Raw genomic sequence first — 23136 nt, forward strand, 5'->3', positions numbered from 1 at the left:
TCTAGAACTAGAAATACCATTTGACCCAGCCATCCCATTACTGGGGATATACCCAAAGGATTATAAGTTATGCTGCTATAAAGACACATGCACACATATGTTTATTGCAGCACTATTCACAATAGCAAAGACTTGGGACCAACCCAAATGTCCATCAATGACAGACTGGATAAAGACAATGTGGCACATATACACCATGGAATACTATGCAGCCATAAAAAGGATGATTTAATGTCCTTTGTAGGGACATGGATGCAGCTGGAAATCATCATTCTCAGCAAACTATCGCAGGAACAGAAAACCAAACACCACATGTTCTCACTCATAGGTGGGAATTGAACAATGAGAACACTTGGACACAGGAAGTGGAACATCACACACCAGGGCCTATTGTGGGGTGGGAGGACAGGGGAGGGATAGCATTAGGAGATATACCTAACGTAAATGATGAGTTAATGGGTGCAGCACACCAATGTGGCACATGTATACATATGTAACAAACCTGCACGTTGTGCACATATACCCTAGAACTTAAAGTATATATGAAAAAAAAACTACAATGAGATATCACCTCACCCCAGTTAAAATGGCTTTTATCCAAAAGACAGGCAATAATAAATGCTGGAGAGGATGTGGACCAAAGGGAACCCTTGTACACCGCTGGTGGGAATGTAAATTAGTGCAACCACTAGGGAGAACAGCTTGGAGGTTCCTTAAAAAAGTAAAAATTGAGCTACCATATGATCCAGCAATCACACTGCTGGGTATATACCCAAAAGAAAGGAAATCAGTATATCAGGGAGATATCTGCTCTACTGTGTTTGTTGCAGTATTTTTTTTTACAATAGCTAAGATTTGGAAGCAACCTAAGTGTCTGTCAACAGACGAACTGATAAAGAAAATGTGGTACATATACACAATGGAGTACTATTCAGACATAAAAAGAATGAGATCCAGTCATTTGCAACAACCTGGATGGAACTGGAGGTTATTATGTTAACTGAAATAAGTCAGGCACAGAAAAACAAACATCACATGTTTTCACTTATTTGCAGGATCTAAAAATCAAAACAATTGAACTCATGTATATGGGACATGTCCATGGAAGAAGTTGGTCCATGGAAGAGTGGAAGAAGGATGGTTACCAGAGACTGGGAAGGGTAGTGAGGGGCTGAGAGGGAGGGTCGGGTGGTTAATGGGTACAAAAATATATAATAGAATGAATAAGACCTACTATTTGATAGCACAATAGGGTGACTATAGTCAATAATAACTGTAGATTTTTAAAAAAACTTAAAGTCTGTAATTGGGTTGTTTGTAAGTCAATGGATAAGTGTTTGAGGGGATGGATGGATGCCTCATTCTTCAAGACGTACTTATTTCACATTGCATACCTGTATCAAAACATCTCATGTACCCCATAAATACATATACTGACTATTGCTCACAAAAATTAATTTAAAATTATTATTTTTTAAAAGGCCACTTCTTTATTAAAGCCTCCTCTAACCCCTCTGCGTTTTGGCAAACAGATCACCTCCAACCCACCCTGACCTAGAAGAGTATCTTATCTCTTCTATAAGGGGCTCATCGTTTATGTGCCTGCTATTTTCCTCTCCCTCCCTGCATGCACACAAGATTATGAGTCTTTTGAGGAAAGGGAATTCATTCATCTTTATATTCCCCAGAGCCTAGTAGAGTATCTGGCAAAGAGCATGCACTTCATAAATGTTTGTTGAATTGATGATTGGATGAGCAAAAGAGCTCCAAATCCAGATGTTAAAAAGATGTAAAACAAGTATCCAGCTGATGGTCTGATCATCCACCTTTTATCAGGCTGTTTTATCGTTAGCCAGGAGCTGCTTCACAGTAAGGCAGCAGTGAGTTTCAGCCAGTGACGGTGTGGGCTCTGCTGGAGACTCTGACGCTCCAGGTATGGGAGGCAGCCATCTAGCTGAGTAAATGTCAGGGATTTTGCTCCTAAATGCTTGTCTGTGTTCTCAAATTTTCTTCAGTGTGTTTGCATTGATGAAAGGTATTTTTAGAAATTTTAAAAACTTGTAGAAGATGAATTTCAAAGGAGTCAAGGTTCCAAAGTCTGTGATGACTTTGTGAATGTGCTAAGATGACCTGGTGAGGCCGACAGTTCTTATGCAAGAGGCAGGATGCAAAGAAAAAAATGTTTCCAAAGGAGCAATGGCAAGAGAAATGTAATGAAATTAAATAAAAAATGTTTGCCTTTATGAGTCATCATTTAAAATAATATTCTAGTATGAAGAGATAAATCTCCAGTAAGGGGTATTATTTTTAAACATATGCAATAAGCAAAACAAATAACAAAAATAGTATTTATATTGCTTATACCAGCTGCCATACACGTTTCATGATATAAGGTCATGGGTTCATTTTTATAAGAAAAGTAAAAAATACACAATAAGGAAAACAATTATGTCTCTACACAAAAAATGTAATGGCCCAAGTGTCCTTTATTTTTAAAGATTTTCCCATGATAAGTACATTAATAAATTCTGCCGGTATTGGAATTTCTGGTTTCTTCTTGGTAGTTTAATTTAATGAGAGCTGAGTTGATTTCCTTGACACTTTTACTAATATTATTGAACCCAACACAAAGTGATGTTTATGTTTTGTTTGTAAGGTCAACTTTCCACTTAACATAATGGACTCTGCACTCTGCTTACAACTTCCAACTCACTTCATTTGTTTCCTCATTCACTTATTCATTCTTTCACCAAACATTTTTTAAGTACCCACTGAGTGCTAGGCACTGTATTGGATGCTGGGGACTTATAAAAAATGATTACTAAGCCTCAGGTATTTGCAGTCCAGTGAGGGAGAAAAAGTTAGTATACAATGTGATCACTTTTACAAAAAGGGAATACAACAAAGAGTGCAATTAAATCTTTCTGGGAAACTTGGGGAAGCTCTAGAGAGTAATGGGACATGAGCAGTTTCCAGGGAGATGAGGACGTGGCATAGTCAGACTGTGTGTACGCACTCAAGGTGCGAAGGGACTTGGCATGTTCAGATGACTCACAGCAGTCCTTAGACGGTGCACTATTGGGTCCATGAAAAAGAGTAGGTGGAAAATTATTCCGAGACATTAGATTAGGGGCACATGGTGAAGTGCCTTTGGATATAATCTTAAAACCATGGAGTATCAATAGGGGTTTCAAAGCAGGGGGTAACATGATCCAATTTGTTGAAAATGACTCAGGCAGCATAGGCCAGTAAGTTCCAAACAATACTGCTTTGTGAGGTATTAATAGGTATGCCATGGAGAAGGGGCTTCCTGGTCAAATAAGTATGTGTAACACTGCGTACCATAACCCTATGCAGGGGTTCTCATCGCATATTAATGTTTTAAAGGCTGGAAGAGAGAACCTGTGGTAAAGAATCATCAATACCAAGTTGGGAAACACTGGATGAGAGTTAGGCAAGATGAGACAAAGAGATCAAGTAAAAGACTGTAAGGGTTTGATGAGTTGATTGTAAGGAGAGGGATTAGAAAGGAAGAGAGTGGTGGGGGAGATATAGAAGATGGAATAAAACAGGGTATAGATGTTGACTAAGCGTGAAGGATGCGTGAGGCTGATAATGGCTCGAGTTTCCAGGTAGAAAGCAGGACAGATGGTGGTGTCACCCATACGATAATGATCAATGACGAAAGACCAGGTTAATAGGGGAAGGGGTGGCAGGCAGGTGTGTATCAAGCTTGGAGTCAGACCTTTGGAGTTTGAGGTAACTTAGCAACGTGTGAGACTGAGGGAGCCCAAAGGCAGCTGGACACAGTGCTATGTACACAGTCGAGGTCATAGCTGAGCCAAACTGAATTAGGACCTAGGGAAAGAAAGAAACATGAGAACTGGAATCTCACTTACTAAACATAATTATTAAAATGAGAACAGAAGTCTTTGGCCATTTTGGGGATTAGAATTCCCTTGTTCATCTAGTCTCAATTAAGCTTTCTTGACTCTGGAAGTACAAGGGGTGTACACTGTACCTTCAAGGTTTCACGTTCTTGTTATGGTGTGAAGCAAGGGGCTGCACACCCATCAAAATCAGAGCAATTATGCCAAAGAGCTTCCTGCTAATAAATCAAAACAAAGACAACCACATGTGAAGCTGGACTTTCAATTTGTTTTGCTATGTTTATTGCTGCCTCTAAAGATAGGATCAAGTGTCCATTTCCTTATGAAATACACTATTGAAAATGAGATAAACATCCTAAGAGGTTTTTTCCTCCCTGGGACAGAAAATTTTAAATAAATATAGCCTCTAACTTATGTGGATTTATATTTTAGTCACTGGAATATAACAAAACTGATTACTATGTGACTCTGCCAGAATTCAGTCCTCTAATCCAAACCAAAGGTATTTTTATCTTTGCTTGAATGTATATATGTGTGTTTAAATCTAGAAAATGAAAATTTTAATTCTCAGGCATTTATAGTTATCATTAAAATTCCCTTTTTCTTTATATTACTAGCAGGGACTCCTCTCCTGTATGCTTTTGCACACAGCTGAACTGCAGGCATTTGAATCTGACCTCGATTAAGAAAGGGTTAGAGGGAAATGGCAACACAATCACAGTTTTAAGCAAGGCAGGGATCCAGAGATTGTGGCGATCGTTTCTGTCTCTGCACAGATGTGTGCAATATGTACGTACAGTTGGGTGGACGCAATCTTGAACATAAAACATATGCAATATAGAGAAATATAAATTATGTTTCAAAGTGGACCACTTCATTTCAGTTTAACCCTTCAGCACCTTTTTTCTTCAATTCCTCGTTTCAATTTAATTTTTAGAACAAAAATGAAGGAATATTGATGCATATGATGTATGCATTGATATATTAGATGCAGAGAGGCAAAAGGGTAGTGGAAGACAGGTTCCCAGTCTCAAGGAGCTTGTGCTAGTGGAGACTAAGTGCTTCGCCCACAAAATAGCAGGTGGTGGTGGGCGGAACAATGGCCCCCGAAGATATCTTCATCTCAATCCCTGGTACCTGTGAACACTTTGCCTTGTGCAATAGAAGGGTCTTTACTGATGTGATGAGGGCTCCTGAGAGGGAGATATGATCCTGGATCATTTGGCTTGAGGTAGTCGCAGTGGTCCTTAGAAGAGGGAGACAGGAGGGTCTGAGTCAGAGAGAGAGGATGAAGGGACAGAATTAGCAGAAGGAGCAAGATGGAGGAAGGGGCCATGAGCCGAGGAAGCATGTGGCCTGTAGAAGGCAGAGAAGACAAAGAGATCCTCCCCTTGATCTCCAGAGGGCACGTAGGCCTGCTGCTCCCCTGAATTTAGCTAGGTGAGACTGAGTTGGGACTTCTGATCTTCAGAACTATAAGATAGTAAGTTTGTGTTGTTTTAAGCCACCAAGTCTGTGGTAATTTGTTACAGCAGCAACAGGAAGCCAACACACAGATGAACTGTCCTGGATAGAGGCAACAAATACCGAGTGTTCTGTAAACTGCTGATTTTAGGACTGTTACCAGGTCTCTTCATAGTTTAAGTTAAGAGCAGATAGTAAAGCAGTCTTGGGAAAGCCATACTGCATAGTGGAAAAGAAAATGAGTTGGAAGCACACAGGGCCCCTTTCACATTTACCAGCCTTGTGACTTGGTTTCCTCACTAGGTTGCTGTGAGACTCAAAAGAGAGAGGCCAAGTGCAGCAAATGAGTTCTAAAAGAGAATGTTCAAATTCCTATTAAGCTCACAGTACTTCAGGTTCCTCACATGCAAAATGGGCATAATATTAGTAACAATCACATAGGATAGTGAGGATTAAGTGAGCTAAATATGTAAAGTGTCTAGAGCTGTGCTGAACACAGAGAAAGTGATGCTCTCATCATCAAAAGCATCAGCTCCTGAAATGTAGCAAGTATTCAATAAATGACACCAGCAGAATGGGCATGTACCTTTCTAGCACCAAACTCAACGCTTTGTAGATGTGTCCTGAGAGTTATGGGGTCTCACTGAGACTTGGTCTCTGCCTTCATTGACCTTGTGGTCTAACTCAGAAGTCATGAGAAAGCACCTGAGTGGGTAACATGTGGTTGTTAAGTGAGCTGTCTGCGCCTGAACACCATGTGGTTTCAGTGTAGAAGGATAATAGAGGAGTCACTGCAGAAGAGGGAGGCTGCCTGCTGGGCCTTGACCAGCAGAGGGGAGTGGGAAATGATAGGTGGGTTAGGGGAGTGTACAAGCAGGGATGGGAGAGCCATGCCTGGAGACAGGGCAGGGACAGATGTGCAGAGGGATGAAGGCCTGAACAAGACATGTACTGGCTTTAGAGTCACTGAGAAAAACCCTAGCAGTAGACTGTCATGAGCAAAGTGTTTCAGACTAAATTGTGGTATAGGTAACAGTGATTCTCAATCATGGTGTTGTAACTCACCTGTGTAATATGATGCCTCATGAGGTGTGCAAAAAGTCACTTATAACCCATATCAAAGAGGAGGAGGATGATAATGATGAGTGTATTTAATAAATTACAGAAGATGCAGAGGACTAATGCACATAAAATAAGTGTTCAAAAGCCATCTAAATATGAACTAACAAGATATTAAAGCTATTAATAAATTGGTAAAGGTAAATATGAATCCTTCCCACAGACCAGAGATGAAAAGCAAAGGGCAGAGTATTAAGAGGCAGAACTGAAATAAAGACGGTCCCCTAACAACCAAAGCTAGAATTAGATTTCTGTTTCATTTCTGCTTAATTGTTTCTAAAACAAGATCTTAACATCAATACTTGGACTCCATGCTAGGTCCTCTCCAGACCTGCAGAATGTGTAAATATTGGCTATTTGCCATTTGTCAGACAAATACTCTACAAAGAACAAAGAAGGTTGCGTTCCTATCTGGCAGATGACAATTTACATAATTTAGGCTTTTTTCCCTTCAGAAAGAGAAACATACACATGAGGTCAGTGGCAACACTGTGTTCACACAGAGAGGAGAGAGAATTTCTCCCCTCAAACAGGTAATGTCTATCAGGTTGTTATCTGTATTCCTTAAATGAAACATGTGATTCCTCCATGTCCTTTCCTTTCATAAGAAAGAGGGTGTAGGTTGGGTGTTGAAGGATTGGAGACCTCAGCAGTATCCTCTGCCAGATCCTTGCTAAATGGAAAAGACCAGGTGAGTGTACACCAAGTTCCCTTTTTCCAGTAAGAACTGCTGAGGAATCAGGGCTAACCAGGTGATGGATTGTCAACAGCTGGTGTCCTAACTAAGCTGAGTTCTAAAACTACAGCCAACTACCCTAGGGATCCCTGAAGTTACTCTAGACTTATTACACCATCCAACATAAACAATGGTTTCTTCTCACAAGCAGTCAGCAATAGCTAATTTTTCCCAACAAAACTTAACTAATGAAGTTGGATTCCAGTAAATAATGTAAGATGAATAGTCTATTGTTTACTCCAGGTTTAGAGATTACTAAAAGTGATCAAAGATTCTTTTTTTTTTTTTCGAGACAGAGTCTTGCTCTGTCACCAGGCTGGAGTGTAGTGGTGCAATCTCGGCTCACTGCAACCTCTGCCTTCTGAGTTCGAGTGATTCTCCTGCTTCACCCTCCAGAGTAGCTGGGATTACAGGCACCTGCCACCACACCAGGCTAATTTGTGTGTGTGTGTGTGTGTGTGTATATATATATATATATTTTTTTTTTTTTTTCAGTAGAGATGGGGTTTCACCATGCTGGACAAACAGATTGTATGAACCAAACCATTAATAGGGCTGTCTCTGGAGGATAGAAACACTGCTGACCTTCTGTGTTCTTTATTTCTTGTTATGTTTGACTATTTTTCACAATTATTGTGTCTCAGGTGTGAAAGAAGAGACTTTTTAAAGGTTCATTGGATGAACCTTAAACAGTTGTTTACTATTAAGTTTCCCAACCTGAAAAATGGACTTAAACCTGCTCATCCTCAAACGCTTCTCCCTGAAAGAAGGAAATAGAAAAGCTTTCAAAGTTAATTCATATCTTCACAGGCCCAAAGTAGATGAAAATTGAAGAATAAGTGATTCTCTGGAAGTCCACTGTTTCAAACAGGGATACTGGGCGTATGGGTGGTGGTGGTGTCAATTGACTAGAAAAAGGTCATATATGTGGCTGTGCCCTAGAAACTGAAAAAGCATCATGAGTCAATGTCATTATTCAGCAGCATGTGTGGCTATCAAAAAGACATTGATGTTTCACTGCATTTCAAGGCTAGAACAATATTAAGACTTGTAACCACAAAAAACTTACCAGTAAGATGTAAAGCCAGCATTTTCAGGGCCTATAAGGACTATTCTTCATCTATTCATTCATTTCATCATTCAGTAAACATCTTATCCATAACTTATGTACATAATAGCAACAAGCTACTAATAATACGGGGACTTAACAATTTCAACAGTGGAGGTTAATTTGAGATGGTTCCCTCACCTTTTATTAGGATTGGCATGGGTTAGTGGTGCCGTTTAAGGTCATAGATTCATTCCAATTAGAGGTAACTTAGTATAAATGCACTAGCAATCAGGTGACCTGGGTTCTGGTCCAGGCTTTATAATCTTAAGCAAGCCTACATCTAGGCCACAGTTACTTCATCGGTAAAACAAAAGTGCTCATGTTTAATCCCTGAAGGGCCTTTGAGTCATACACAATGGGTCTGGTATAGTGGAAAGGGTCACATAAGACTGAGTTGATGGCCAACCCCAAATTTGCTAGCTGTGTTTGCCTCAGTTGCCTCAAACATAAAATAAGGCCAATAAAACCTACTTTTAACTGAATTGTTGTGAGGATTTACTTCAGCTTGGTGTGCGATGATATATATTTCTTAAGTGCTGGTACATTGGTGTTCAAAATATGTGACATCCTCTTCCACAAACCATCCATAGTATCATGGAATTAATGAACTTGGCCATATACATTTAAGCTCTAAAAGAAAATATATATTTAATGTCTGCTACCAGCCACTTCACACTTTAGTGCTTTGCTTATTCACCAGTATTTGATTCTTTCAGTGTTTTACTAAACAGCTCCAAGATGGGCAGAGAGCAAGGGGGAAGGAAGGGGCTCTGCCAAATGATTAGGAGAAAGCACAGAGGAGGACACGTGGCTGCCTGGAAATGGGAGCCCCTTCTGCACAAGGCAAGGGTATGTGAGCTGTCATCCTCTCTCCTTCTCCACTGATGATCATATCATTTATCACCCAAACTGGGACACTTTTGAGAGTGGAAAAACTGTCTCAGTGAAACAGAGATGTATGTCCCCTCCACCTTTCATGCTTACTTTTTGTGACCTTTGTTGTCCCTTTAAAGCAGTGTTTTATATCCTCATAGGGAGCAAATTGCAAAATAAGACTTTATGCAATCAACTGAAAATCCTGTGTTTTTAAAAGGCATGCAAAAAGATGAACATTTCATAAATGTATATTATGTTTAGAAAGGAAATTATGATAAAATAGTTGTGCTATTATTATATATGCCTGGTACAGGATCAGAAATTTTGTTTGTAAAGGGATAGCATATATTTTAGATTTTATGAGCCATATGTTCTCTATCACAACCATGCAATTCTGCCTTGTAGAGCAAAAACAGCCATAGACAGTACGTAAAATAATGGGTGTGTTCCAATAAAACTTTATTTACACACACAAAAAAGACTACAGGCTAGATTTAGCTTGAGTGCTGCAGTTTGTCAACCCCTGTTTTGAAACAATGGTTCCCAGACTTTTGGAATTCACAGGACCAGGAAAATAAAATACTTGGAATTGGCTCAGCATTTCTAACTTCTTATATTGCTAAGTAATGATGTTAAAAAATCATTGCCTATTACCCTTATTTCTTAGAATTTTAAACAGCAAAAAAACTAGAAAGGGTATAAATTAAGAACAAATTTAGCTTTATGGAAAACCCACCACATTGTCTTTATTTTAAAAAATTTTCCTTAGCTTGGTGACAGCTTTGTCATAAATATGCTCAGGTTAACAGATGGGTCATCTGCATTGCTTTTGGAGGTCACTGGGATGTGATACAGTAGAAAAAGCATGATATTTGTAATTAGAAGATCTGGATTTAAATCAGGTTAGGGGAGTACTAAGAAGGGAGAAATGAGCAGACCTTGAACATCTCTTTAACATCCCTGGACAAAACCACTCTGAGAGAGCATCCCTTTTTTGAGTCACTGTTGCAAACAAAAGCTCCAATATTGAGTAACTCAGAACTCACCGGCTGCCACTGTGCAGGGTACCAGGCTGGGGGGCAATTGAAGCGGTTACAAGCTTGCACCGTGCTGGGCTTGGGCTGGCGACACAGCTCATCGGCCAGGATGACTGTTTCATTCATCTCTCTGGAAAGCAGGTGGGTGCAGAAGATGTCTCTGGTCTGTAGGCCGACCCCACATGTGAGACTACATGGACTCCACTTGCCAATTTCCCACCTGAGAAGAAATCAGAGAAGAAGAGAACACACCCTTAGTACCTGTGCAGAGAACGTTTCCCGTGAATTCAAATGGAGTAAAAATCCCTAACTGGGAAAGTGGGAAGTCCCAGCCCAAGATTGGCTGGCAGTTCTATCCTAAGCCTAGAATCTATCCTCTCCCTTAATGCTCTAGAATTTATTTACATTAAAGCAGAGAGGGAGATAAAATAGAATATCCAAATTTTACCCATAAAATCACCAATAATGGTTACAACCATGTTTATTCTGATGGGACATATAAACTTCATCAAACTAAGAGGGGAATGCTTGATGAGACATAGATTGAGTACATAAAGGCTTTAGGCACCACATACTGAATTGTGAGGCTTAAAGAGGACTTTCTGCTAATTTCTCCAGCCGCAATTCTTAGCAAGACTGAAATTTTTTTGCTTGTAATTCTTTGGCTTCAAAGTGAAAGGTCATTGGCTCCAGCTTCCTTCAAAGTTCCATCGCTGCATAGAAACGTCTCTGTCTTATGTTTAAATATCATCACTGCCTGGGACTGGATAATGTAACAGAAGTGAAGGCTGCTCAATCGATCAGTCTTCTTGAGGGGAAATAAAGTGAAGAGAGTGGCTCATGATCTGGACGTAGCAGTCAAATAAGCAGATGAGTTGAGTGCATGAACTGGCCATTTCCAAAGGGTCAAATCTTGAGAAGTACATTTATAGTGAGCTAAGGGCCTATGAAAACAATCCCACTGCATTTCCCTGCTGATGCAGCCTCCAGACTGGGAATGATAAAGACAAAGCTCAGTCGCTCAGGCTCTAAGTCAGAAGCATCCTCTAAAGATCAGTTTTAGAAAGTTCTGTTTACAGTCTGAGGCACAAAGATTTTACAAACAGGAATTGGCCAAGAAAAAGCATGGTAAGTAGATCCTTTAGTAGCTAGTCCCACCTAGCTTTTGTCCTGAAAGTCGGTTGAAAATTTTTTGGCCTTAATGTTTTTCATCAGACTGTAAGACTAAGTGTATGTGCTCAATCTCTTCCTACTGCTCTGACATGTAACTAACTTTCCAACCTGTGTCCACTACCTCCTTTCATCTACACTAAGGTTAGCCGTATCTGTAATAATCTGTTTGTTATTCTCCATTTACGCCCCATGGTTTTCTAGTTGTGTCTTTATGCAAGTTGTATTTCTAATTTGGAATATCTTTTGCCCTTTCCTTGCCCTTCAAAACGTCTTTCATTTCTATATGTCCAAATATAATCCATATTTAAAACACTGTATCCATACTTGCTCCAGACACTGACCATTTTCTCAGTTGTATTATGATTATTCTACCTGTCAAGGGCACTACGAGAATATACACCTCCTGATGTAGGGCCTGCCTCTGAGTCAGTTTTGTATCACTCACAGGGTCCATCAGAACACCTTTTAGATAGTTAATGTTATTGGCTAAATGAGCAAATCAGTGAGACATACCATCATAGAGGGCACCTTAACACATTATCTCATTTAATTGCCTCCAGAACAATATGAGGTAAGCTCTATGGATTATCCTCATTTTATAGTTGAGAGAACCTGGAAATCCAAGAGGCTGACTTGTTCAAGTAGCCATAATTAGTAAGTAGTGAATCCAGGATTCAGACTCATTTGTTTCTGGCTCTGAAGCCTCTGCACTTTCTATTGTACCATGCTGTCTCCAAAAAATACCTTGAAAACTCTCCTATGAATATTTGCAAAGTTTTAAAGGAATAGAAGAGGAGAAGCTGGTTGAATTTCTTTCTTTTAGAACCTTGTGTAAACTTCTATCAGCTTATTTTTAAACCCTTAGCTTAAGTTAATTATAAGCTTTACAACGTTGTGGTGTTATTGGTTTTAAGATACATCCATACATTCTTTGCTATGCCTTCCTTCCAAAGGTGGAGTCTTGAGTATGGGCTGGACTTAGTGGCTCACTTCTAATGAATAGAATGATGCAAAAGTGATGCTATGTGACCTCCAAGACTAGGTCACAAAAAGGATAATGCTTCCAATTTGATGCTCTCTCTTTGCCCACTCATGGTGGTGGGGAAGCCAGCCACGATGTCATGAGAATACCCAGACAATCTTAAGGAAAGTTCATGTGTGAAACTGCAGCCTCCCCACCAATAATCAGTATTGACTTGCCAGCCATGTGAGTGAGCTACCTTGAATGCAGACCCTCCAGCCCCAAGCTTGCCTTTAGATAATTGCAACCTCAGGGAAGACCTCAAGCCAGAACTGCATGTCCAAGATGCCTCCAAATTCCTCACTCAGATGAACTGTGAGAGGTGATCAATGTTTATTGTCATTGTTAGCTACTAGGTTTGGAGGGAAACTTTTTATGCAGCAATAGACAACCAATACAAGTATATGCCTTTCCCCAATTTGCATATGTTCATCAAAAGACATATGCAAGAATATCCATGGCAGCACTGCTCATAATAGCTCAAACCTGGAAAAACCCAAATGTTCATCAACACATGAATGAATAAAAAATTATGATATATTAACACAAGGTTATATAAAGCAATGAGAATAAACTGCAACAATAAGCAACAACAAAAATGAATCTCACAAACATAAAACTGAATGAACAAAGCCACAAACACAAACATTGATACTGTGTGATTTATATAAGCTCAAAAGCCAAAACTAATCCACTGTATTAGAAGCCAGGACGTTGGTTACCCGTGGTGGGTAAAAACTAGAAGAGGAGCAGAGTGGGATGGGCTTCTGGGGTGTTTGCTAGATCTAGTGCTGGATCTGGGTCCATTTTATGAAAAATCACCAAGTGTACACATAGGATTTGTGTGTACTTTCCTTAGGTGTATTATGCTTCAAAAAAGGTTTTCTTTCCACTCAAGGGAAATACTAAAATGTTGTGGGTGTAAAACAAAATCTAACATCCATGGCCAATGCTGGTGACCCCTCTTTGTATGTCTCATAAAATAGCTGCCTACACAGCTAATTCTGTCCCAAGGTCAAAGCTTATCAAAGTAGAGGCTTTATGTCCTCACTTCCCCAAACTCTACCACCATTTCTGGCAGAAATTTAGCCCCTGGGACCTTGAAGCAGAGGCATTTTAGTAGCCATGAGGCCACCTGAGCACTGCTCAGAGAAACTCACATAACAGATGTATCTGCCTGCCCTGATAAAAGTGCACTGCATTCTCAAGGATGGAGGTCAGCAGAAGCTACCTGTATATTAAGGACTTTGCTGATTCTGGGTAAAAAATACTGTAATCAACTTAGGCCAAAAAAGAGACTCTCCCCTACTTCTCTCCTGCAGAGAGGCTGTAACTGTGGGCCTGGGTTTTGCTGGGTGCTGATGCCCTACTCCCTGTGTTCTGTGCCTTTGGCTGTTTCTGAGAGAGGAACTGCAGGCCAGGCAGAGCCGGCTTAGGGGCAAGGTTGGCTATGAGTGGTGGCCTAGGAGACACTTAGAGTCCTTCTTTGGGGGGCCTGGCTTCTGCAGAAGCCCAGTGCAAGGAGGACCAGGGCTCTGGTCTAGGCATCAGAGAGTGAGGGCATGAGTGCCTTTTCCCCCTATTTGCTTGGCTTTTACTCATCTTTTCATTTCCATTTAAAATGCTACTTCTTTAGAGAGGAAACTCTCAACTGGGTAAAATTCTTTTACTGTATGGTCCCATTAATACTTCTCCCTTTGAAAATTCTCAACATACTTGTAATGGGACTTCCCCACTCGACTGCTAGCTTGATGAAAGCATGGGGCTACGCCTATCTTGGTTTGCCACTTGTTATGTGTTGACCTGTGTCTCCAAAAAAAGATACGTTGGAGTCCTAACCCTTAGTACCTCAGAACGTGACCTTACATGGAAATAGAGTCACTGTAGATGTAATCGCTTAAGATGAGGTCATACTAGAGTAGGGTGAGCCCTTGATCCAATGTGACTGTGTTCTTATAAGAAAAGAGGGAGACGCACAGGCAAAATGCCATGTGACAACAGAGGCAGAGACTGGAGCAATGCATCTACAAGTCAAGGAATGCTGAAGAGTGCCAGGAGCCACCAGAAACTAGAGGAGGCAAAGAAGGACTCTCCTTATAGGTTTCAGAGGGAGTACAGTCCTGCTGACATCTTGACTTTGGACTTGATTTTAGCTTCTATGACTGTGAGACAATAAATTTCTATTGTTTTAAGCCACCTGGTTTGTGGTACTTTGATATAGCAGCTCTGAATATGAATACACGACCAAAACCTCAGTGTTGAGCATGGTGCCTGGGACCTGGTAGATGTTAGTATGCAGTGAAAAACTGAGTTGAATTAGCAGTGACCTGTGTGTGTACTTCTGGATTAGTCACATGGCTGGTGGACATCTTAGCTGTGTCCTATATACAACTGTTTACTCCCAACTTCAAGGTGCCAGGAGCTCTGAACACCACACATTTTCCTTCAGTGTGGTGTAAACTCTTTTCGTGACAAACTGGATCTGAATTGGCATGCTTTTGACAGGCTGCATCCCACTTTGTGTAAATATTTATACATTTTACCGCAGCAAGATTAGCCTGTTGGATTATGGTGCTTTCCCCCAGAAATTGCTAGGGGTGTTATTCAATTTATGTCTTAGTAATCCTAACATCTTTCTAAAGTACAAAAAAAATTGGAATCTGAAACACATCTGCCCCAGTGGTTTTGGCTAAAGGATTGTGTCCCTAGATAAGGAGGGTGGTAAACATGATTGCTATGGTTTCTCTCAGCTCCTAGGCTTCAGGTGTTTAGCTTCATGGTTGGGCTCTTGGCCAAAATATTTGGAAGGCTGCTTTCCCCAGCATTCTTTTACTATACTGCTTTCTTTCCTCTGAGTGTTTCTTCTCCCTGTTTCTGTCCCTTTTGTCAAAACCTGCTTGCAGGAAAGGCTCCATGAGTTGACAGATCACAGTTGAAGTCCTCCTGGCTTGACCCTGCCCAGCACCCGAGCAATTGACTTCTGACCAGGGGCAGGCAGGAGACAGAGGGTCTCCTTCCACCTTAATGGCTGGAATCAGTCTTCCTGCCCTTTGCCCAGCCTCAAGCGTGCCTGGATCGGCCTGTCGTTTTAACTGGATTTTAAGCTTTCAACTTGGCTTCCTAATTTCCACTTTGTTTCCCAGACAGTGCTGGAGTTCTGCCCAAAGTCCAGCCTACTAGACTGTGGTCCTGTCACTCTGCCTGGATCTGGCCAGTCCCTGAACTTGGGCTGGGCAGAGCACCCTTAGCCATGCATGAGCTATAAACTGTGATGTGACCACAATCCAGCTGACATTACACATGGTTGCCAATAACAATAGTGATACTAACATTCATATCACACTTACATGAGCCAGATTCTGTGCTAGTTGCTTTAAGTGCATTACCCCCTTTATTCCTCTCCACGGCTTCATGAGATAAGTACTATTATCCTCTCCATTTTCACAAGCAGGAGCTGAGGCCTGGAGAATTCAAATCATGGCCCCAAATGCCTGCTGCTGGGTCTCCCTCAATGCTGTGGCACCTGTGTCACACCCAAGTCCACCATGACATGGACACAAAGGCACTGAGAATGGAGCTGCTCCTTATCACAGGACCAGCTCTGTGGATTTATGAGCCTCAATTCTGCATGATCCGAGCCTCATTCACTGAGGTCTCAGCAGAAACCAGGACTTAGCTTACCCAAGATGTGGGAACATATACTGACTTCTTTACTAGAGAGAAAAGTACTGTAAGTTTCCCCATTATACAGGATGAACTAACAGAGACTCTGAGAGGTTAGGTAACCTGTCCAAAGTCACACAGCTAGTAAACAAGAGAATCAGCATTCAAACTCAGGTGGCCTGGCTCCTGCATGCTTAATTATTATATTATACTATCTCTTAAGGCCAGTAGAACAAAGTATTAATAGACCTGAGTGGCAAATGCTGAGCTTCCTGGTGCTTACAGTTTCAGAAAATCACAGATGACAAAATGACAGATCTATTTCTAAATAATAGAAACAAACACACTGATACCACCCAGGGCCATGAGTCCACTCGCAGTTATTTCTGTAAAGCAGCAGTGTACTTGGCAGCCAAATGGGCAAAGGCAGAGTGTGGTCTTCCCCAAGTGTTAGTTTTTTGTAAAGGCGGCCATCAGGGTTAATATGGGCAATCAGCGACCCATGATGGTTGACCCTTCTTGGCAGCTTGTGTTTGTATTAGCTATACAAAAGGAGGATTTTATTTTATTTTATTTTTGCCTTCTTTTGGACAAGGGCTCATTATGTGAGTTGCCAAGGTTTTGCTCCTCTACTCTTTTAGAGAGAGTAATGACTATTGCCTCCAGAAACTCATTGTTTGTTGCTGGTATAAATGTTCATAATTTCTAATGGCAGACCCTCCCCACCCTGAGCTATTATGCCCTAAGAACCTTCTTTGACCTCGACTTTTGCAGCAAAGTTTCTCTTTATCCAGAAATTTAACATGAAGTTTTGGTTTGGAGGAAACTGAAGTTATTGTAAACTGAAGTTATTTGTCAGAAACGTTCTTTAAACTTGTGCGTAACCCTCTAGCTTGACATTTCTGCCCAACACTTCTGTCCTGTGATTTTCTTGTCTTCCAAAGATATTTGTTTCCCTTAGGATGCCTCTGAGGTCGGGAGGTGGACAGCAATCCGACAATAATAAACCAGACACCACTGAGTGTGCCAACTCTAGAAAGCCTAAGGAGGGGCACATACAGGGTCTAGGATGCATCTCACTTTCAGTTTCTTGGACTGTCACTAGTGGCTCCCAATTTATCTCTGCATCTCTCAGTTTCCAATTTCTCCCTAGGCCACAGCCACCAAAATGTCACTCAAAAATGCGAATCTGGTCACCTTACTTTGTCTGATTAAAAACCTCCACTGGAGTCAAGCTGAGCTTTCAGTGGAGGTGAGCAGCTAGTATGTCCAGGGCTCAGCTTTGCTCCCTGGGGGGCACTGGAGCACTGCATGTCTGGAGCTGAACTTTCAAACTGGCCTTTTCTTCTTCCTCCCCTTTCCTCTTCTACTTTGTAGGGACTGAACTTTAGTATGAGGTTTGGTGGGGAGTGGTCCTCTGGCCTGGGACGGGGGTCAGCACTGGGCCAGGATGGCTGGGAGTCAAATATTCAGGGAGGACTGACCAAATACATAAATACATAAAAAATAATGGGAGCCAGATTTCTTACTGTCAGAGGAGAGAGTTACAAATATGCGAAGTGGAAAGACTAAGATAAATCTAGTAGAATTGAACTGCTGTTGCAAACAGTATGAACTCATGGTTTTTAATAGATGGACAGACACAGATATATCAACAGATATAAATGAATATATACAACTATACATATATGTGTACAGTATCTCCTAGCTCTCTCTGAAAGGCCTAGAAGCAATGATATCCCAGTAGTATCAAGCAAATCAAGTGCCCAGATCTTGGGTTCTAAATACCATTCTCCACTAAAAGGAATCAGTTTCTGCAGAAAGAGCTGACTTCTGGGCAGGAATTGGGAGAAGAAAAAAATGAGCCGGAAATAGTATCTTGTACCAGAAAATTGAGAAGTGCTCAAAGAACGATGGGGTATATGTCAAAAGGGCATAGGGGCCAGCTTGAAAGGGCTTTTGCTGGTCCTGTCTGGGACAATTTGATAGTAATATATTTTAACCCTTTGAGCAAAGTGGAAATTCATAAATAAATAAACCGGAGAGAAGAAAAAACTACCTCATAGTAGAATGCCTATTAATAATCTAGAAGGAGTGACAGAATTTATAGTTACCATTTGGCAATCATCATCATAATAATTGACTCAGGCAGTAATCATCCATCAATATTATATCTAGTGGGTCAAAGGTTAATGATGAACAGGATATTTACTTAACTCATATTGTCCCCCATAAAATACTTCTTTTTACTTATTAAGTGCTATATATTTATTAATTTTATAGCGGAAACACCTGGCTGACCATCATCCTAACCAAGTGATAAGAGTAAACATCACCAATAATGAGACACATTATCATTATCTGTCTCCTGATATGATGTACTAAGAACAACATAGCACACTTTCGTGTTATTTCTGTCAAAAATTCAAAAATCATAAGAAAACATCAAGCAAACACACATGGAGAGACATTTTACAAAGTAACTGGCCCGTACTCTTCAAAAATGTCAACTATATGAAAGATAGAAGACTGAAGAAATCCCCCAGCTACTGAGGCATAATATAGGACCTTGGGCTCTAAGATTGGATTGTCTGTGAAAGAATTGTGCTCTGCCACCCTGCAGTTGAATAATCTCGGGAAAAGTGCTTAACAATTTACTCATTTAAAATGGGAATAATGGCAATACCTACTTCCCAGGGTTGTTATGAGGTTCAAGTGAGAATCTCCACGTAAAGGACGAAGCCCAGGGCCTGGCACAGATGAAGGGCTCTGTAAGTATTGGCCAATATGAACTGTTATTACTGCATGCTCAATAAATATTTGTTCAATGCAGAGATGATTATTGTGAGGATAGGAAACAAGTAAGTAGAGTGAGGTAGTTTCCTAAAGTCAGTCAGAGAAAGTAGCCATCGGTTTTGGAGACTGAGGAGAAGGGCATTTGTGACATGTCCAACTTAGTTTCTCATTTAAGCATTCATTACTAAGCACTGTGACAGATCCAGATGTGGAAACCATGCTTATCACCTTTAAGATCCTTTCAGCAAAGATGGAGAAAGCAGACAAATGCCCAGGAGACATAACAAACAATGTTAGGTAACAGTTATGAGTGAACTGCTAAACTATTTGGCTAAACCATGAGGAATGCTAGAGTTCAGAAAATGTGCAGTGTGGTGCTCATAACTACTTGCATTGACCTGATCAATTACACTTCCCAAAGACTGTTTATGTTATCTCACTTCATCCTCCTAACTCTCAAGTAAGCAAGCAGGCAGTATCTCCATTTCATGGACAAGCAAGCCAAGGCTAAGGGAAACAAGTGATTTTCCCAAAGTTCGGACGGGCACTTGGGTTACTCCTCTACCCTGCTAAGTCTCTAAGGACTGGAGGAGTGCATCACGAAGAGTTACAGAAAGAAGGAAATAGACGAAGTCAGAAAAGCAGTTACACCCAGCAATCACAGATGGATTTGCTACTCCCCACTTACAACCACTGTATTCTCGAAAATCCTTAAAAGAGGCCTAGAAAAGATACAGTAAAAGATCAAAGGAGATGTTAGACATTAAAGAGCAAAAATATGTTTGAAGGCCAAAAATTAAACAGAAACATGTATGATAAATCACACCATGAGAATCGAGGCTGTCTATCAAACAGTAACTTGCATGGCTCAGGAAATAGCAGATACAGCCACACTTCTCTTGGAAGTCTGCCTGCACACTGTGAGGTTTTGGCTCCATAAAAGTAGTGATAGCCAAGATTACCAAACACCTGAAGTGGCAAAGCACTCATTTCTGCTCAAAAACAGTTTGGCCATGCCAATTTGCTGCACCTTCAAAATCATCTCTAAAATAACTCAAAAAAAAAATAAAATCAACGTTACCAACATTACACATGACTCTTGTCAAACCATCTTTGCTATTTTGTAAATTAATAAATAGCTCTTAAAAAAATGGCACTTGCAGCAAGATATACATTTACCATCTCATTACTAGCACGCCAGTTGCATCTAAACCTACTTCCTTTACAGAACATGCCAAACAGCAGAATAACATCAAAACTAGGTCCAATTATATAAAGTGTCTTCAGCCTTCCCTCACTCGAACACACTTTTCTATGACATCCCACTGTCTGAAAATACTTATGTGCCTGTTCACCTACACACAGCTTGATTTAATTAAAACTTCTAAACTCTGGTTCCCATTTTCTGATCACCTTGTCTTCCAGGTGATAGCACATTAAAATGAGCTAGAATTCCTGCTGACCGTTATAATTCAGATATGAGCCTCCTGAGAAACAAATTAGTAGGGTAGATGATCTGCAAAGTTACTTTTACTCTGAGGAGTTTGATATTTTAGGTGGTTTGTCTAGATTTCTAGGTATAAATTTCTTGTTAAAAATAGTTCCAGGGTTGTTCTCCTTGTGGTGGTCAAGATCATAGAAGAAATTACTTGCATCATAAATGGTGTCATCTGTTGTTGTGTTTCTTCTCTAATACCATCTTTTGGGTTTTATTCCAGTTTGTCTCTATTTTATATTAACTGATTAGCATCTTTACACTAAAAACCTTTCACTAACTGAACCCCTTTTCTTTTCTAGAATTACCTCCTTTATACAGAGTGGGTTTCTGCCAGGCTCAGCCACTTGTTGGCTTCCCAACACACCATGTTTCTCTTTCACATCTGTGAATCTCCTTCCAGGTCTTCCTGACTTCATGTTCCTACCTCAAGATTAAGGACTGATTCAAGCCCTTCCTCTTCCAGCAAGATTTCCCTCACCATCCCAGCTCACATCAACTGTACCCTCCTCGCAATTCTATTGGATTTACTTCCATTTACATTCTGCAGTGCTTACTACACAGCTATTCTAAGTAAACTGCTACAGCATTTAGTCTGACACAATTCTATTTACTTAAATGTTTTTCCCCCTAGTTACTGTCCCAAGTAGACCACAAGGCATTTAAGATTTAGGATCAAGTGCTTTGGGAGTAAGGAAATAATTTGACATTCATCCAATCAGACCATAAATGTCTCTATCTATTTACTGATTGGTAGGTGGCATTCCTTACTAAAACCCTACAAACCTAAGGATTTCTCCCTATTATGGGTTGGATGGTGTTCTTGCAAAAGATATATTAGTGTTAATGCCTAGTACCTCAGAATGTGATCTTATTTAGAAACTGGGTATTTATGGAGATAGTTAAGTTAAAATGAGGTCACTTGGGAAGCACCCAAGATGGCCGAATAGGAACAGCTCCAGCCTCCAGCTCCCAGAATGAGTGACACAGAAGACGGGTGACTTCTGCATTTTAAACTGAGGTACCGGGTTCATCTCACTGGGCGTGTCCGACAGTTGGTGCCGGTCAGCCAGTGAAGCCCGACCAGCGAGAGCTGAAGCAGGGGGAGGCATCGCCTCACCTGGGAAGTGCAAGGGGGAAGGGAATTCCTTTTCCTGGCCAAGGGAAACTGAGACACACAACACCTGGAAAATTGGGTAACTCCCACCCCAATACTGCGCTTTACCAAGGGTCTTAGCAAACGGCACACCAGGAGATTATATCCCACACCTGGCCCGGAGGGTCCCATGCCTACGGATACTCCCTCATTGCTAGCACAGCAGTCTGAGATCTAACTGCAAGGCAGCAGCGAGGCTGGGGGAGTGGTGCCCACCATTGCTGAGGCTTAAGTAGGTAAACAAAGCCACTTGGAAGCTAGAATTGGGTGGAGCCCACCACAGCTCAAGGAGGCCAGCCTGCCTCTGTAGACTCCTCCTCTGGGAACAGGGCATAGCTAAACAAAAAGCAGCAGAAACCTCTGCAGATGTAAAAGCCCCTATCTGACAGCTTTGAAGAGAGCAGTGGTTCTCCCAGCACGGAGGTTGAGATCTGAGAATGGACAGACTGCCTGCTCAAGTAGATACCTGACCCCTGAGTAGCCTAACTGGGAGACATCCCCCACTAGGTGCAGACCAACATCTCACACCTCACACGGTGGGGTACACCTCTGAGACGAAGCTTCCAGAGGAAGATTCAGACAGCACCACTTGCTGTTCAGCAATATTGTCTCTTCTGCAGCCTCCGCTGCTGATACCCAGGCAACCAGAGTCTGGAGTGGACCTCAAGCAAACTCCAACAGACCTGCAGCTGAGGGTCCTGACTGTTAGAAGGAAAACTAACGAACAGAAAGGACACCCACACCAAAACCCCATCAATACGTCACCATCACCAAAGACCAAAAGCAGATAAAACCACAAAGATGGGGAAAAAGCAGTGCAAAAAAACTGGAAATTCAAAAATCAGAGTGCATCTCCCCCTCCAAAGGAATGCAGCTCATCATCAACAATAGAATAAAGCTGGATGGAGAATGACTTTGACAAGTTGAGAGAAGAAGGATTCAGTCAATCAAACCTCTCAGAGCTAAAGGAGGAACTACGTACCCAGCGCAGAGAAACTAAAAACCTTGAAAAAAGAATGGATGAATGGATAACTAAAATAATCAATTCAGAGAAGGCCATAAAAGAACTGATAGAGATGAAAACCATGACACGAGAACTACGTGACAAATGCACAAGCTTCAGTAACCAACTCAATCGACTGGAAGAAAGAGTATCAGTGATTGAAGATCTAATGAATGATGTGAAGTGAGAAGAGAAGTGTAGAGAAAAAAGCGTAAAAAGAAATGAACAAAGCCTCCAAGATATATGGGATTATGTGAAAAGACCAAATCTACGTCTGATTGGTGTGCCTGAAAATGACGGGGAAAATGGAACCCAGTTGGAAAACACTCTGCAGGATATCATCCAGGAGAACTTCCCCAACCTAGTACGGCAGGCCAACACTCAAATTCAGGAAATAGAGAGAACGCCACAAAGATACTCCTCGAGAAGAGCAACTACAAGACACATAATTGTCAGATTCACCAAAGTTGAACTGAAGGAAAAAATGTTAAGGGCAGCCAGAGAGAAAGGTTACCCACAAAGGGAAGCGCATCAGGCTAACAGCAGATCTCTCGGCAGAAACTCTACAAGCCAGAAGAGAGTGGGGGCCAATATTC

The 23136-nt window shown here is 41.1% G+C and overlaps 1 protein-coding gene across 1 annotated transcript in view; it reads right to left on the reverse strand.

Moving 5' to 3' along the window:
* ADAMTSL1 (ADAMTS-like 1) overlaps positions 1–23136 on the reverse strand; it is a 441112-nt gene that overhangs the window by 143447 nt on the left and 274529 nt on the right. The window contains exon 16 of the mRNA XM_011930366.1: positions 10243–10453. Coding sequence (XP_011785756.1) covers positions 10243–10453 — 211 coding nt within the window. The remainder of the gene's footprint in view (positions 1–10242; positions 10454–23136) is intronic.

Source organism: Colobus angolensis, unplaced genomic scaffold, assembly GCF_000951035.1.
Source record: "Colobus angolensis palliatus isolate OR3802 unplaced genomic scaffold, Cang.pa_1.0 Scaffold86, whole genome shotgun sequence".
NCBI classification, from domain to species: domain Eukaryota; kingdom Metazoa; phylum Chordata; class Mammalia; order Primates; family Cercopithecidae; genus Colobus; species Colobus angolensis.